The sequence below is a fragment of the Felis catus genome, chromosome D1, assembly GCF_018350175.1.
Source record: "Felis catus isolate Fca126 chromosome D1, F.catus_Fca126_mat1.0, whole genome shotgun sequence".
Lineage (NCBI taxonomy): Eukaryota > Metazoa > Chordata > Mammalia > Carnivora > Felidae > Felis > Felis catus.
In genome coordinates this window covers 73020018-73036639 of record NC_058377.1, presented here as the reverse complement: position 1 = coordinate 73036639, position 16622 = coordinate 73020018, and the positions used below count along the sequence as shown (strand labels likewise).

Sequence of the window (16622 nt, the reverse complement as noted above, 5' to 3'; positions counted from 1 at the left end):
CTTAGGCATCCTAGAGACACAGGTGCTTGTCATTTTTAAAGGTCTGGATGGAGAGTCCATTAGAACACCTAACTTGGGAAGTTACCAACTTTAATAAAAGCTTCTGGAGAAATGCAGACTTCCCATCACTAAACACCCTTGCCCCCCTCCCCCCCCCCCACTTCCTTTTCCTCACTGTTACAATTTTGTCCACTTTTGAGATGGTAGTCTCTTTTCTCCTCCCAAAATATCTCTGTAGCTAATCTCAATTCCATCCACTTTTCAAGGAAAAGATACTCATTTTTTTCAAGGGTCACTTTCCCCCTCTATAGATAGCATTTTCTGGATGTCCTAAGGACTGCTTGCTTGTCTTAAGTGGTGGGTGCAATGTCGGGGTGGCCAGACGTTCCTGGAAGCAGGCACTATGTGCTTTAGGCATTGAGAGGAAGCAAGGATTCCTATGAACCGATGTGGTGATTCCTACACTTATTAAATACTTACTAAGTACCTATATTGTGTCAGAGACTGTGACAGACTGCAGTTACAGCGGCAAGCAAGACAAATGTGGTCCTGTTTGTGAAGAGCTTATGGTTGAGTAGGGAAGATAATTAAACAAGAGCTTACAAATGTGATAAATGTTCATGGTAGAAAAAACATAGGGTTCAATGGGAGTTGATAAAAGAGGGTTCTAACCTGGCTTAGGGATTGTGGGAGGCCTCTTCATCCTGGGAAGGGATGTTGTTTAAATTGTCTCAGTTGTCCAGTCAAGGTGCCCCCACCTGAGCAAAGACGGGGGGGGGGGGGGCGGGTAGAGTGTGGAGGATCTATACTAGTTGAGTTAGAAAGAAAAATGAAGCACACCAGATGGATTCTGGAGATACTTGGGAGGTAAAATTGACCGGACTTGGTGATTGATTGACTGTGTTGGGGATGAAAGAAAGGGAAGACTTTCCTGAGGTGTCTGGTCCTAAATTGGAGGAAGGGGGGATTTAGATAAGTGTAGATAAGTGTGCACGTGCGTGCCATCAGTCACAGCTGAGGGAAGGGTGATGAGCTTTGGTGGGGTCGGAGGGCAAGAGGGACTGACTTTTAGCAGAGGTTTATGAAGGGGAGTGTGGAGATAAGGTGGGAGAGGGAGTTGCAGCCAAGTATCTAAATTGCTTCCTCCTGAAATACATCCAGATTTACCCTCTGGTGGAGCTCTCAAGGGTGAGTGAGGCACAATTTCACCTCACAGAAACCCAGTTTTAAAGATGCCAACAAATAAGATTCCTGATTTGTTCCCTTAGGGGAGCTTAATTTTGTTGTGTAGTGTGTTATGTGGTGAAGAAAAAAGACTGAGATGACCATTTGTGTGTCCTTTACACATCAGCTCTCAGATTAATGTGGGTGGAAAAAGGAAAACTGGCTCTTTTCTCTTTCTTCTCGAAAGAGTGTCTGTTAAGGCGTCATTGACTCCTTTCACCAGAGCCTCCACTCTGGGTTCTTTTTCTTTTTTTTAATGTTTATTTATTTTGAGAAAGAGAGAGAGTGAGCATGTGGGCAGGGGAGGGGCAGAAAGAGAGGAAGAGAGAGAATCCTAAGCAGGCTCCACACTGCCAGTGTGGAGCCCAGTGCAGGGCTTGATCCCATGACACTGGGATCATGACGTGAGCCAATATCAAGAGTCAGATGCTTAACTAAGCCACTTAGGTTCCCCCCCACCCCCCCAACCCCGCCAACTCTGGCTTCTTGAATTGAATTGAATCCTTCCAGAGCAGTGGTTTTCAGGGTGGTCTCTCCACCAGCATCACCTGCGAACTTGTTAGAGATGCAAATTCTTGAGCGCCACTCCAGACCTACTAAATCAGAGTCTCTGGAGGTAGCACTCGATAACCTGTATTTTAGCAGGCCTTCAGGTGCTTCTGATTCAGGTAAAAGTTTAAGAACCACTGAACAACTTGCTAATCCCTCCTAAATTACTCCCAGATTCTTCCTTTCATCCTTAAATCTCCTCCAGATACCTGTCATTCTCTGGGCCGTGGTGACAATCTTAGATGGATTTTAGTCAAATAATTGTGGGCTCCTTCTTGTATGGGAAGGAAAACAAACAGGTCCCCATGGTAGCTTCCTTTAGAGCATTACTGTGTGAACAGGTAACACCTCTCCTCCAGTGTTGGCAGGTGGGGTTTACCAAAGCTGCTTGGTGTAACAGGTGCATGCCCATCAAAAGATGATTTCCTGCCTTACATATTGGAAGCAGGGAGAAGAGAAATAATGTGAAAGCTATGATCAGTGGATCCAGAGGGCATGAGCTCTGAGCATTCTAGTTTCTGTGTCAGTAATACAGGATAGGCTAGGGTCTGCTGTGGTAACAACAACAAACAATCTCAGTGATGTGAAACAATTAAGGTTTATTTCTCGCTTGTGCTCCATGTCCGTCACAGGTCCCCTGAGGGATTCTGCTCTATCATCTTTACTGAGGGAAGCTCCATCTCTGTGCTTCCATGATTGGCAAAGGCAAGAAGAGGGGAACTTGGTGAATTGTGCACTGCTCTTTCACATTTCATTGGCTGAAGCAAGTCAAATGGCCACTTTAAGGGGCCAAGAAAGTACATTTCTATCACGTACCTGGGAAGAGTATCAGAAATATTTCTTGGCCATCACTAATGACTACACTTAATGATTCACAGTTCAGATTTATTAAGGGAATCAGGACCTTTTGAGTCTGTCACTGACAAGCTTATTTTGCTGCATGATTAGAGGGTTTGATTTCTCATTTCACCTTTTCTGTTCTTTGTCAGAACCCCCAAGGCAGGTGGGTATCAGCCAACGGATCCTATAGGCTTGTTCCCCAGGGGACACTTCTATACACCAAAGCCACCAGGCACATGGAAATCTCACTTGGAAGAGCTAATATGAGCTCAGGCTGCATTAATAAAAGTACAAGATGTAGAGAAAGGAAGACAATACTTCTGGTATACTATGGTGATTGTGGACTACTTCACTCATTCATTCCAAGTTTATGGAGCATCAAAGACATGCCAAGCCCCAAACGTTTTGATCTGGGTACTAAATTTTTAAGAGGGATGTTGAACAATTGAGATTGCCCTGGGGAAGGGGACCATTATGGTGAGGGGTCTGGAAACCCTGTCCTGTGACCTCTCATATTTAGTCTGCATGAGAGAAGATGAAGGAGGATGTACTATAAGTCTTCAAGAAGGGCTGGCATGCAGAAGTGAGGTCCATTTGTTGCACGGCTGCCGAGGCAGGCATCAGGTCAATGAGAAGAATTATAGGCGGGCAAATTTTAGCTCAGTTCATAATTTTCTAAGAAAGAAATTTTTCAACAGCCCTTGTTTCAGTATCTAGAGTTTCATCTTTAACTTTAAATGAGATAAGCTACCTCCTAGAATAAGACTTGACTTTTTCCATTAATAATAATATTGCTATTATTTTTACGACGAACACTTAGAGCCCTTATTATTTACTGCCAGGTACATTTCTAAGTACATTTCCCCAACAGCCCTTATTATTTATTGCTAGGTACATTTCTTTTTTTTTTTTTTTTAATATATGAAATTTATTGTCAAATTGGTTTCCATACAACACCTAGTGCTCATCCCAAAAGATGCCCTCTTCAATACCCATCACCCACCCTCCCCTCCCTCCCACCCCCCATCAACTCTCAGTTTGTTCTCAGTTTGTTTTTTTTTTTTTGGGTATTGACCTATATTTTTATTTTTTTATTATTTTTTTCTTTGTTCATGAGTTTAATTTATTTATTTATTTTGTTAATATATGAAATTTATTGTCAAATTGTTTTCCATACAACACCCAGTGCTCATCCCAAAAGATGCCCTCTTCAATGCCCGTCGCCTACCCTTCCCTCCCTCCACCCCCCCCCCCCCAATCAACTCTCAGTTTGTTCTCAGTTTTTAAGAGTCTCTTATGCTTCAGTTTTTAAGAGTCTCTTATGCTTTGGCTCTCTCCCACTCTAACCTCTTTTTTTTTTTTCCTACCCCTCCCCCATGGGTTTCTGTTAAGTTTCTCAGGATCCACATAAGAGTGAAACCATATGGTATCTGTCTTTCTCTGTATGGCTTATTTCACTTAACATAATACTCTCCATTTCCACCCACGTTGCTATAAAGGGCCAGATTTCATTCTTTCTCATTGCCACGTAGTATTCCATTGTGTATATAAACCACAATTTCTTTACCCATTCATCAGTTGAGGGACATTTAGGCTCTTTTCATAATTTGGCTATTGTTGAGAGTGCTGCTATAAACATTGGGGTACAGGTGCCCCTATGCATCAGTACTCCTGTATCCCTTGGGTAAATTCCTAGCAGTGCTACTGCTAGGTCATAGGGTAGGTCTATTTTTAATTTTTTGAGGAACCTCCACACTTTTCCAGAGCAGCTGCATTGCCAGGTACATTTCTAAGTACATTTCCACAACAGTCTTATGAGGAAGATACCATTATAGTCATGGATACTGAGGCACAGAGAGGTTAAGAGTCTTGCCAGAAGTCACACAGCTAGTAAGTGGCAGTTAGGATTTGAATCCAAATGGTTTGGCCCCAGATGCTGTGCCTCCAACCACTCCAATACTGCCTCTCATTTGAGTGGTTTTCAAGAGATAGTCCTCTTCCTTGGCTGTACTTAAGTGTTGGTGTGCCAAATAGGCTAGAGATTTTAATTGTATCTGCAGTAATGACATTTGATCTTATAACTTCATGCTTGCTTGAAAGACGCCAGCCCTCCTTAGTAGTCTTTTCTCCAGAAAATGTTCTCCAGCCTTTCTACAGGGCCTCATTTCCAGTGATTGGAGCATTTGAGCTCCTCCTCTTCAGTCTCTTTTCCTGATTCTCTGTGGTTTTCTTGAATTGGAGCTTGTGGTTGGCCTTTGTGGCTTCACGGGACACAGGCGGGAGCCCTCCTAAAGAGATAGCCTTGGCACAAGGAACTTCCAGGCTGCGGTTCTGGTGGTTGGTGCTATGCACAGGAGCATTTTCTCCTCAGAGCCGGGCTGTCCAGGAAGCCGCTGACAGCCGCCTCCGCAGCTCTTGGGGAAAAGGAGAGAAGCATTCCGGAGCCGTGACGCTGGCAGCTGACTGACAGCAGGCTGTGTACACTGATCCCCAGGCTCTGTCAAGCGTTTGATGTTGAGGTGGGGCCTAGTTGAGAGAGAGTATGTGCTCTGGAAGTTCAGAAGCCTGCTGCCACGCTCAGAAGCCAGCTGTAAGGCACCCAAAATCTCCCAGATTCCTTAACCCCAAGGGGACCCGTGCCTGGCCTGCTTCTCCTGGCATCCTAGTGAGGTTAGCTTGCTCCTTCCGTTGGAGTCTGAGCAGCCCCCTGTTTTCTCATTGGATTGTTTGGAAAAGAAACCGTAAGTTGGAATTGCCTGGAATGTCATGAGTGGTGTTTGGAGGATACCACTCCTAAAGATATCTTGCTGAAGGTAGCGGTTCATTTTGCAGTTGCAGGGCAAGACTCTTCAAGGCATGTGCAGACTGTGGGACTGGGGGTGGGCTATCTCCTGCTGCTAGGAGACGAGAGGCTGACTCCTGTTCCTCCTGCGGTTTCAAGTTGGTAAGAATTTGCAGTGAGAGATAAAGAGCACAGGATAAGGGTGGGGGCACACTACAACTCTGAGCTTGGAGGAGTCTGTCCTGTTGTTCATCTGCTGAGCCCCCGACTGTGTGGCTGATATAACCAGCACCTTGTCTCTCCAGAGTGGCAGTCTTGGGCTAGCTTTGCCTGTTGCATTTGGTTGCCATGGCAGCAGAAAAAAATGATGAAAAATGGAAACACCTGGCAAGCAGATGCAGAAACTTGACTGTTCAGTTTTCCTTCCTGGTCTAGGAGTCGGCATTTGTGACAGTCACAGGTAGGGGAAGAGGTGGTGATGGCGTTCTTAGTTCATTCAGACACCTGGTTTTTACTTGGCTTTTGGTGTCGATGTTCCCAAGGGCATTAGCACCAGGGATGCAGTCATTACCAGGCAGCAGTCACATCTCAGGCTCTGTCTGTGCGGGATGAAAATGCTGCAGTGGTGGCTTGGCTGTGTGTGGAGGGTAAGCTGCTGCTTGCAAACAGTCATTTTGTTTCTTCCCGCGAGTACCCTTCTTGTCCTCCTCTTTTATTTCCCGAGTCTGGAAAGTGCCCAGATCTCCATTAGAAAGGGCTGTTTTCTAGTGAGGGTCGTGGCTGCCTGGTAAACCAAGAGAAGCTGATATAGGCTAGAGGAGGGCTTATAAGTGTCTTGGGTTAGAATTTTAGTATCTCTGAAATAGCAAAGCAAAAGTGGAAGGAACAGTAGAGGTCAAGGTCTGGTTCTTCCCCAGCACAGATAGAAGCATGGAACCCGGACAGTAGACAGCCCAAGAAACTGGTCCAAGGTCACACGGCTGAGCAGGACTCAGGCTGAGTTCAGAACAGTGTTTGGGTTTGGGGATGGGGAGGGGAGCCCATGAGGCTCACTAGGTTATTTTCATGCCAGGTGAGGGGTGCTCTTTGGGCTGGTTTCCAGCTCCTGAGGTGGGGTGGGATGAGAGTGTGTTCCAGAGGGGAGTTGCGGGGAGGGGAAAGAACACAGAAAGCCATAGTTGAGTAACAAGGCCACAGTTGCTGAATGAAAACCCGTGTCAGACAGCCTCCCCCAGGGTGTTGGGAGTATACAGTGAGCGTTGGCGGTCTGTATGTGTCTCTTTCTCTGAGAAGAGGGGGTGTGGAGGTGTCTGCCTGCTTGGGACAAGAACTTTCTTTTATTACTGCTTTTCATTGTGCATTGCTTTCCCCAAACCCCTTAGGTGGTGGGTGTGAGCACTTTAAAAAATTTGCTGGTTGTTAGTGAGTATGCCTCTTCTCATACACCCTGCTGTCATAGCATTAATTTTAGCTGAGCTCTCTGTGTGGAATACTTGAGGACAGAACATGAATTTGGGGACCTATTTTCCCCCCAAAGAATTGATGGGATACAAGTGACATCTAATAACATCTTCTCAATAAAGGATTCCCAATTCCCAATAGCTTTCTAACCTCCTGGGGAACGAATAGGAGCCCAGTTCCCCACAAGTTTATTGTACTTTAAAGGAGCCCCACGTGGATAAGGTGCTCATAGAGGTGTTTATAGGAAATGATTGTTTAGAAGTTAATTGTTTGGCACTTTGAATTTTCTGGAGAGAAGTGCCTTGGAAATAAAAATAGAATGTACCTGAGATTTAAATTCTGGCGTGTCCACTGGTAAAGCCATGACGGTGCTTTTCATTTAGTGCTGCGTTCATAGTTTTTAAGATGTTCTTTCACTCCGCACAACCACCTTGTGAGATGAGAGTAGTTTTCACCCTATTTTGTAAAAATGGAAACTGAGGCCCAGAGAAATGATGTGACTTGTGGAGGAGTGACTAAGCTGCGGAGCTTTGTTGAGACCCAATTATTCCGGGCTCCTGGGCTTTCCACCACTCCAGGATCCTCTTAGTTTGGGGATTGGTCCTTGGGGCTGAGAAGAGCAAAAGCCTGCTTCTGTCAGACCCTGGGACTTGCCATGGGATGGTGTCTCTTGTGAAGACCAGGTTTTGGAGTCCAGCTTCTGTCTTGGGCAAGTTATTAATCTGTCTTAGCCTCAGTTTACCTCACCTGCAAAATGGAGATGGTAAAACTGGCTTTTCAGGGTTAAGTGCAATAATGTAGTCTAACTGCCTGGCACACAGTAGGTGTTGGGCAAGTACAGCTCCGTCCCTCTGCTTGCTTGACTTTGTGTACTCACACTAAGGGTTGGTGATTCTTGGCTTGGTGACATACTTATTATGACAGCAATAGGGTAGAAAAGGGTCTTGCTGTGATCCCACTTCAGCTTGCTCCTATTCATAATGTTAACCAAGAGGCAGCCAAGGATCCCACTAACCAAACTCACCTAAATTCAGACCCAACAGAAAAAAAAATTCTGAATTCATAACCTCCCTCTTACTACATGTGTCAGTGTTCTGTGCATTTACTCCTGGATGTGCAGGTAGCAGAAGCAGTTCCTTTTATAAAGGGGGAAATTGAGGGACATAGAAAGTGATTTCCTGTCCAGGCTCACTTGACACATCCTTGAGGAAGTTTGGAGTAGAATGAAGTCACTTTCCTACTGGCTTTCTCCAGACTGATTTTTGTCTAGTCCTAACTTCTTTTTTTTGTTCATTTCAGCTGAGAGGCAGTTAAGACTCTAGCTCACTGTTTTGAACTTCAGCCCACACCCCTCCAGCAAAATAATCAGCATTCATGTAGCCCAAGCCAAGGAAAGAGATGTCTTTGTTCAGATCGTTCCACTGTACTTTGGGAATCCAGATAGTACAGAAACCTGGCAAACAGGCTTTTAAGTTAATAGATTTTATTTAATGACACCAAGAGTCTGTCTTCCCATAGCGTGTGCAGGTTTTTCGGTCTCCTCTCTTGGGATCTGTGTGACTCATGTGCCTGAGGGCATGCTGTTAACTGAACCACCTTTCACAGCGGCTCAGCTCAGGGGCACAGGCACTTCTCTGGGGGAGGGGACGGTTCTTGAGTGAAACCTGTCAGGAGATACCTCAGTCTGAGGAATTGAGGGCAAGTCAGTGTCTGCCCCACCAGGCTTTTAAGTGGGGAACACACCTATAAGGTGATTCTTTTAGTATCTCTCTTCAGGAGGCTATACACATAACACTATTTATATTCCCACTTCTCAAAACAGTGTGGTAAACAACCTCCAGAACTTTCCATCAGAGCCAGCTTTTCAGCCAAGTCAGAAAATTGTTTTTGAGACTTTTTAAAAAAGTTTATTTATTTTTAGAAAGGGTGGGGAGCAGGGGCAGAGAGAGAAGGAGAGAGAGAATCCCAAACAGGCTCTGTGCTGCCAGTGCAGAGCCTGATGCAGGGCTCAAACTCATGAACTGTGAGGTCATTACCTAAGCTGAAACCAAGTGTCAGACTAAGCCACCCAGGCACCCCAAGACTTTTTTATATCCTTGTTTTTGGGTACCAAATGGTGTCCCAAGCATGACCACCACCTGTTTTTGTTTTCTTTTTTTCTTTTTTTTTTTTTTAACTAGTTGTAATTCCATATAACATCTAATTATTTCCAAAAGTCATATTCACCCTTGGAGGAGACCTGGAAGATCATTACCGACACTGAGGAGATTCAGAGGAACATCCTCTGAAGGCAGATCTTGCCACATGACTGAGTGAGTAGCTGTGTGCACCTTGTTCTTTCAGAGAGCAAGGTCAGGGACTGCCAGCTAGAGATGGAGACTGTTGCTCCAGCTGGGAGCTGTCCCTGCCCATGGAGAGCCCTGATGAAGACACTGTTTATAGAGACAACATGGTTCCCTCTCTGGGGCAGATATAGTTTGGGCTATTTCTCCTAATAAGCCAGCTTTCTCTGAGTGTGGCTGAGTAGAGGTCTCTATAGAATGAGGAATGGAATTGTCTTCATGGTTTTCCTCCTCCTCCTCTTGTACTCTGCCCCCCCTGCCCCCCCCCCCCCACTGTGGTCCACTGTCCCTCACTAATGTTCAGTGTTGGGACCACAGCCAGTCCTTCTCCAGCTGAAATCTGTTCATAATTGGCTTCCTAGGTGGTGATTGTAACCCTTTCCTCATCCACCCAAGTCTGTAGGACAGCACTGTTGTCTGGAGGAGCTTCCTGGCCAGCCAGCATCCCCGAATGGGATTGGGGACATGAGACTAGAAAGCAGGAGGTGATTAGAGTCAGAGCTCAAGATTGTACAGAAGTTGTGCAAATGGCTGTCCATCCTGGATTTTCTGGACCAGTCACACACATCCAGATAGTCTTTCCTTTGTCTCACAGAGGAGGAGCATATGACTCTTGATCTTGGGGTTGTGAGTTCAAGCCTTATGTTGGGCATAGAGTTTATTTAAAAAGAAATAAAAATAAAGAAAAAATAAAATGATGTGGATGTTTTTAAAATAATGGAGAAAATGTTTACATTATGTTTTAAAAATCAAAATGCGAAATCATAAACACAGTGTGATCACAGTTATATAAAAAGAAAAAAACACTCTTCTCTCCCCTACCCCCCAAAACCCAGATGTATAAAAAAGAATGGAAATATATATACCAAGTGTTAAAAATGGTTTTCCTTTGGGTAGCCAGACTATGGTAATTTTTTTTTCTTTTTGTTTAGCTTTTTTTCTTATATTTCCCAAATATTCTATAATAATCCTCTGTCAGTATTTTAAGTGGGAGCAAATTAAACTTCATAAAATCTCAAACAAATATTGTCGGACTTTGTGTCCTGAGTTCTGGCTCCAAGATACAACTGCCATAACTGATGCAACCTGAGAAGTCATCTTTGTCTCAACCTCTGGACATCTGAAAGTCAGGCAAGACTAGGTTCCAGGCCGACGTTTTGGGCATAGTTCTGCCTGGAGGCAGGGACTGGACAAGGCAGCCTCTCAGGGCCCTTCTCACCCCCGGTTGGCGATTATCTTTTTGCTGCATGCAGCCTCTGCCAGCAGTGAGCTGAGTGCGGTGACATTCTCTGAGTGGGGAGCAGTAACAAAAGTCTGGCTGAGATGGAGGCCGGGGGCGGGGAATCTGGGGTGAGTGCCTGAGCGGATAAGGAGCCAGTGATCTTTCTGCCTGGTGGGACTTGCACCCCGAGCTGCCAAGCATCCGGCAGAGCTCAGCCCTTTGGAAAGCCAGTCCCACTGCAGTGGTCCTGTCGCTGGCACAGTGTGGAGAGCACGGTGGTTACGGCTACTTCTGTGAAGAAGTAGAGGTGCAGGGTTTCGGGGCTCTGTCTTGGGGTGCAGGAAGGATCACTTATCCTTCAAGCAGTAATGGTTTTGAAGGAGGCAGCACATCTCCAAGGTGGAAACTAGGACTTTCCCTGGTGGCACCTGTGTAAAAGTGAGCCTGGTGAACGGACACCCAGAGGGCTGCTTCCTCACTGCATCCTGTCTGGATCCTCCTTCCTCTCAGGCTCCTAGCCCCGGCCTTCAAGTCAGATGGTCTCCGCTCCTCAGGGAAGAGAGCCTCAGTTTACTGCAGCTGCCTGGGTCCTGTTGCCTGTAGAGAACCCAGCCACAGAACAATGAGACGTACGCTTTGAGGACGGCTTGCTGATCCTGGAGTTAGAGTTTGGGAAGCAGGCATCAAGCTGTTTGAGGATAGGCATTGAATTTGTTGCAGGCATTTGCTGCTACCCGGGCTTTGAAAGACTCTGGCAAATGCTGGGGATTTGTGGAGGCAGGTGAGAAGGGTTCTCTGTAGTGTCTCTTGAATGTCATATGGAGATGTTCCCAGAGATCTGGCTCTCCCAGGGCAGGTGGAGCTTCTCGATGGGAAGCATGGTGTCACTCGGTGCTGTTGGGGATGCACTGAGGGGGATCTTCATTGGGGACCCAGGCATGTCTCATTGCTTCCTGTTTCCAGGCATGGCACAAGGGGTTAATATCTCTGATGGTTCTATTTTGGGGTAAAAGAGTGTTCCTAGAATAGGACTCTTTGTTGAGTGATCTATTTTGGGAGGCAAGCCCCACTGGCGTTTATGTAAGTGATTTTCTGTATGTATCTAGGGGTGTGGATGTGTGCGCAAGTGATTTCTTGTTACTAATTATAAACAGCTTCTTTTGGGAGCCAGGGAAATGGAGGGGTGTGTGTGCGCGTGTATGTAAGGAGTATGGGTTGTTTGTGTAAAAAGTGGTACAACTGTTGGTGCCCATCTGATGGGGCAGTTGCCACAGATAACCTGAGTAAGAGCGTAAATGTGGGGACCTTAGGACAGCAGGCAGGAATGATGGCCTTGGCCCCTTGGTGGGTTGTCAGGCCATGGAGGTGGACCATCTGTTATCCTCTAGACTCCCTGAAGCACATGGACATTGTGGTCTTCCGGATGCAGTCTAGACTCAGGTGGTCTCCAAAAGATCAGTCGTGGGTTGTCTGAGGCATATCAACCGGTTCTTGTCTGTGATAAATCTCAGATTCCACTTTCAGTGCAGCCTGGTACTTACTGGACTTTCCTGTGTTTTCCCACAGGCCACATCCACATATGTCGAAGCAAGAGAGAAACCAAAGACCGTCCAGCATGGTCAGTGAAACATCCACAGCTGGAACCACGTCGACCGTGGAGGCCAAACCTGGCCCCAAGGTGAGCTCCTGGCCACTCATTCCTTCCTTCCACCCTTTACTATTTTGCAGATGCCCACTGACTGTCACTATTATTTTGTGAGGGAGGCTTGTAAGAAGTATCCTCCCCAAATGACAGATCAGGAATTGGAAACCAGTTGGGGTTATGTCACTTGTCCAAGAAAACAGGTGATTGCTGGCAGAACCAGGATTGACACCTAGGTCCCCGTGTGCATTCTTCATTTTTCTGGCTTGTCTTGGGAGGGCCGTGCCTCTGTTCACAGGTGTGTTAGAGACTGCCTGGTGAGATTTGTGACAGGTGGTCCTGAGGAAAGGTGAGATGTGGGAGCATTGAGGAACAGGGAAGAGAACCGGCATTGCAGAGAAGGGGTGAGTGCTAAGGACTGAACCCAGATAGGAAGGGGTAGATGTCTGGAAATTGGCAAAATTTGTGACTGAAAAGTAGCTTTGCTCCAGAAAGACTAGGACACATTAGGACCAATAGCTGCTGGTGAAAGTTGATTGAAAAATCCCTTTAAATGTTTTTTTTCTCTGTGAGCCAGATGGGAAGCTTGCTAGGTCTTGGATTCGCCTTTTGATTGAAATGCTGTGGCCATGTGCGCACCTATTACAGTCTCTTTCGATCAAGGTGCTGCTGCTTGGAGTAAGGCAGAGGAGCCCGCAGCTCTCTTATCATGCAGGTGCTTTTTGTGACTCCATAATTTCCCCTGCTGCTAGAATTCAAGTCTGCTTTTTCCTAGATCATGAAGTCCAGCAATAAAGTCCACAGCTTTGGGAAGAGGGACCAGGCCATCCGGAGGAACCCCAATGTTCCGGTGGTGGTGAGGGGGTGGCTGCACAAGCAGGTGAGGAGACTGGGAAGGGAGAGTGAGGGAGGGGAATGACTCTTGCTGATTGTCTTCCTTATTCTGGCCCCTGGGAGCTGCAAATAGACTCCTAATAAGCTCTCTCTTCCTGAGTTCATCTGAGGCAGGTTTGTCTGCTCAGTGGTTACACCTTGCCTCCCCAAACCCACTTGACCACATGGGCCCCCAGTGCTACTGGCTGCCCTGGGACCCAAGCACTAGTGTGGGTGGGTCACACAAATCTAGCCTTCCTGCCAATCCCCTGCCGGCACTTGCCTTTGTTATCATTTGGCTGAAAAACCCCATCTTTTCCTCTCCCCTAGTCTAGCACACATATCTAGCTCCCCTAGCCCCTCAGATTCCAAATCAGCCAAATCCAGCTCATTGCCTCCTCACCCCCAAACAGACACATCTCTCACCTGTCCTATTATTGCCCTCAGTCTCTCACGTATCATACCATCTGAAAAACACACATCAAACACCAAGGGCAGTGATGTGGATTTTTACTAAAGGCTCTACAAGAAGACAGAGGAGGGCATTATGTTGCACGCCACACAGAAGAAATCCCTAAAAGTCCCCTTGAAATCTATCTCTCTCAGTCTCCCCTTGGTAACTCCCATAGCTCTCCAGCCTCCTCTGTCAGACACTGTGCTGACACCTCTCTCAATGGTACCCTTTTCCCTCATGGCTGTGTCTCTTTCCTTGCCTCTCTGCCCATCTCTTTTACCTGAGTAACCTGGCTTTCCCATCTGCATCCTCATCCCCATTAAACAAAAGCATGCTCCTTTGAAATGTGGAGGGAGAGGGAAAGGGCTATAAGTAATTCTTCTCCCCAGCCCCCACTGTGGCTGTGCTGGAACTCTAACAGTGACCTGTGTGGAGTACTATGGACACACAGCACAGAGAATGTAGCTCTCTGTGGGGAGTCCTGAAAGGCTTCCCGGAGGAGGTGACATTTGCACTAGGTGTGGAAGGATGGAGAGGAGTTTTCCAAATAAAGCAAGATCTTAGAGATAATGTGGTTAGTGCAGAAGCTATAACCAAGAAATGTATGAATTCAGCAAGTTAAATTTGTTTTTAGCACTTTAGTAAGTAGAGAATGAACAAACTTCATCTTGTGCTTAGGTTTAGAAACTGTAATAACTTTGTTATTTTTTTTTAATTTAAACTTGTTGAAAACTTTTGCAGAAGGAAAACAGTTTTAACAGCTAAAAGCAAGTTCTGGAATTTTCCTAGATTTGGGAGAAAACGGACCTTGCAACACTACTATTTTCCTGCTCTGGCCTAGTTTTCTTAGAATTTTCACAATCACCTAAAATATTTTTAATAAATGTATTTTTATTTTATTTTCTTTTAAAGTTTATTTTGAGAGAGAGAGAGAGGGCATGAGAATGTGTATGAGTAGGGGCGGGGCAGAGAGGGAGACAAAATCCCAAGAGAATCTCTGTGCTATCAGTGCAGATCCTGATACAGGGCTCAAACCCATGAACTGTGAGATCATGACCTGAGCCAAAACCAAGAGTCAGATGCTTAACCAACTGAGCCACCCAGGCGCCCCTTGATTTAGATTTTAGATGAGTAAAAGTAGATTCACAGTATGAGACGATTAGATAGCAAGATAATCCAAATCTTTTTACACTGAGTGGAAGGCAAATCCATGACAAAATCAGCCCCTTATGATCGAGAATTGAACTCCATCAAATGAGAACTTTGCCTCAACGATTAATTAGCTAACTTAAATTCCTTTGTTCCATACTATGTAAATAAATTTTCTCATCAGCATAAATATTTTTACAGAATAGCACCCAAGTAAATAAATAGCTTCCTTTTTGTTAAAAGCTGATTTCTTTTGTTTTTTAATTACTATTGTTTTTAAAAAAAAAAATTTTTTTTAACGTTTATTTATTTTTGAGACAGAGAGAGACAGAGCATGAACGGGGGAGGGTCAGAGAGAGGGAGACACAGAATCTGAAACAGGCTCCGGGCTCTGAGCTGTCAGCACAGAGCCCGATGCGGGGCCCAAACCCATGGACCGCGAGATCATGACCTGAGTCGAAGTCAGATGCTTAACCGACTGAGCCACCCAGGCGCCCCTAATTATTATTATTTTTAATGTTTATTTGCTTTTGAGAGAGAGAGAGACAAAGTGCGAGTGGGAGAGGGGCAGAGAGTGGAGACAGAGAATCCGAAGCAGCTCTAGGCTCTGAGCTGTCAGCACAAAGCCTGGCACGGGGACTCGAACCCACGAACCTTGAGATGGTGACCTGAGCTGAAGTCAGACACTTAATGGACTGAGCCACCCAGTCTCCCCAAAAGCTTATTTCTTTCATGGAAGAACTGTATTTTTGAATCCATATCTTCCTTTCTAAAAGAAGGATACTTACATTAATCTGTTTCCAGGACATACATAAAACTTCCTTGGGATAAACCATCATTGAATCTAAATTTTCATGTCCTATAAAAAAATGGCCATGCAATAAAAATTCATTAATTCATTAATTTATTGGATGAAAGAGTGGATATGGGTAAGTCTCGGTTGCAGCATCATGTCGTGCATGATTGGGAAGGGGGAATAGTGTGCTCACATATTGTCTGAGTAGTTTTCTTTGCTTTGCAGGACAGTTCTGGGATGAGGCTGTGGAAAAGGAGGTGGTTTGTGCTTGCCGATTATTGCTTGTTTTACTATAAAGGTGAGCTGCAGCTCAGGCCACCAAGGGCTCTTTGTGCTGGAGGGGGTGGTGAGGTGATAACAGGTGGTTATGTTCTCAAATCCAGTGAGTGGACCAGTGGCCTGAGCTAATTTAGAACCTATTTACTTGCCCAAGTGTTCACTTTTACATATGTGGGTGGTTGGTCACTTCATTTTATACCAGTCCCTGCACTGGAAGTGCCATTTGTTGAGTTAAAATAAATAGGATCCAGTTTGTCTGCTACTTAGGGTCTCCAAGTCTGGAGTTGTCTTAGCTTCTACCCTTTTGAGGACATAGGTATACCTTTGACACAATCTGGAGAGGTGGGAAGTACAGATAAATCATTGTATTTTGTAACCTGCTGTCTGGATCTATCCCCTACTATATTTATATTGGATGGACAGCTGGTGAGTTGAGTTGACCACATGAACATTTATGGAGCCCCAGCACATAGAGTTAGGGGCTGTGCAATAGTGAGAAAGAAGTAAGGCTCGAAACATGGAGGAAGAGAGAGTTTACTTTTAAGACAGACTAGTCTGTGTTAGGTGCTTTAGAAGGCATTCAGTGTGCTTAAGCAATTCAGGAGGAGCAAGAAATTCCATATTGGAGAATTTAAGGAGGGTTTTTAGAACAGATGGGATTTGAGTTGGGCTTGTAAAGATAGGTAGAGCTTTGCTTTTGCGTATGGGGGAGATGGACATTTCAAGGAGAGGAGACAAGTTGAATAAAGTTCTAGAAGCAGAAGAAGGTGGAATGACAGACCTGTGAGGCCCGAGTGAATTTTGCATGCAGGACATACTAGGAAAGAAGGCTCAGGATGTGAGTAAGGACCAAAATGCAAGAGGGCTGTGACACCAGGCAGAGGAAGTTGGGTTTCATTTTGCATCCAGTGAGCAGGCAGCAAGTGCTTTTGAGTAGGAGAGCGACAGGACCAATTCTATCATTAGGAAGTTACCTCTATAATGAAGATGGTTTAGAAGAGGAAGAAAA

General features: G+C 45.4%; 1 protein-coding gene across 13 annotated transcripts in view; it reads left to right on the top strand.

Moving 5' to 3' along the window:
• PLEKHA7 (pleckstrin homology domain containing A7) overlaps window positions 1-16622 on the top strand; it is a 222667-nt gene that overhangs the window by 132605 nt on the left and 73440 nt on the right. For 12 of the 13 annotated variants that reach the window (XM_023239619.2, XM_023239617.2, XM_023239615.2 and 9 more), the window contains 3 exons: window positions 11987-12098; window positions 12838-12942; window positions 15560-15632. In XM_023239619.2, the coding sequence (XP_023095387.1) occupies window positions 11987-12098; window positions 12838-12942; window positions 15560-15632 (290 nt within the window). Of the gene's footprint in view, window positions 1-4927; window positions 5133-11986; window positions 12099-12837; window positions 12943-15559; window positions 15633-16622 lie in introns of those variants that run through there. The other variant, XM_045039034.1, reaches the window with a different exon arrangement.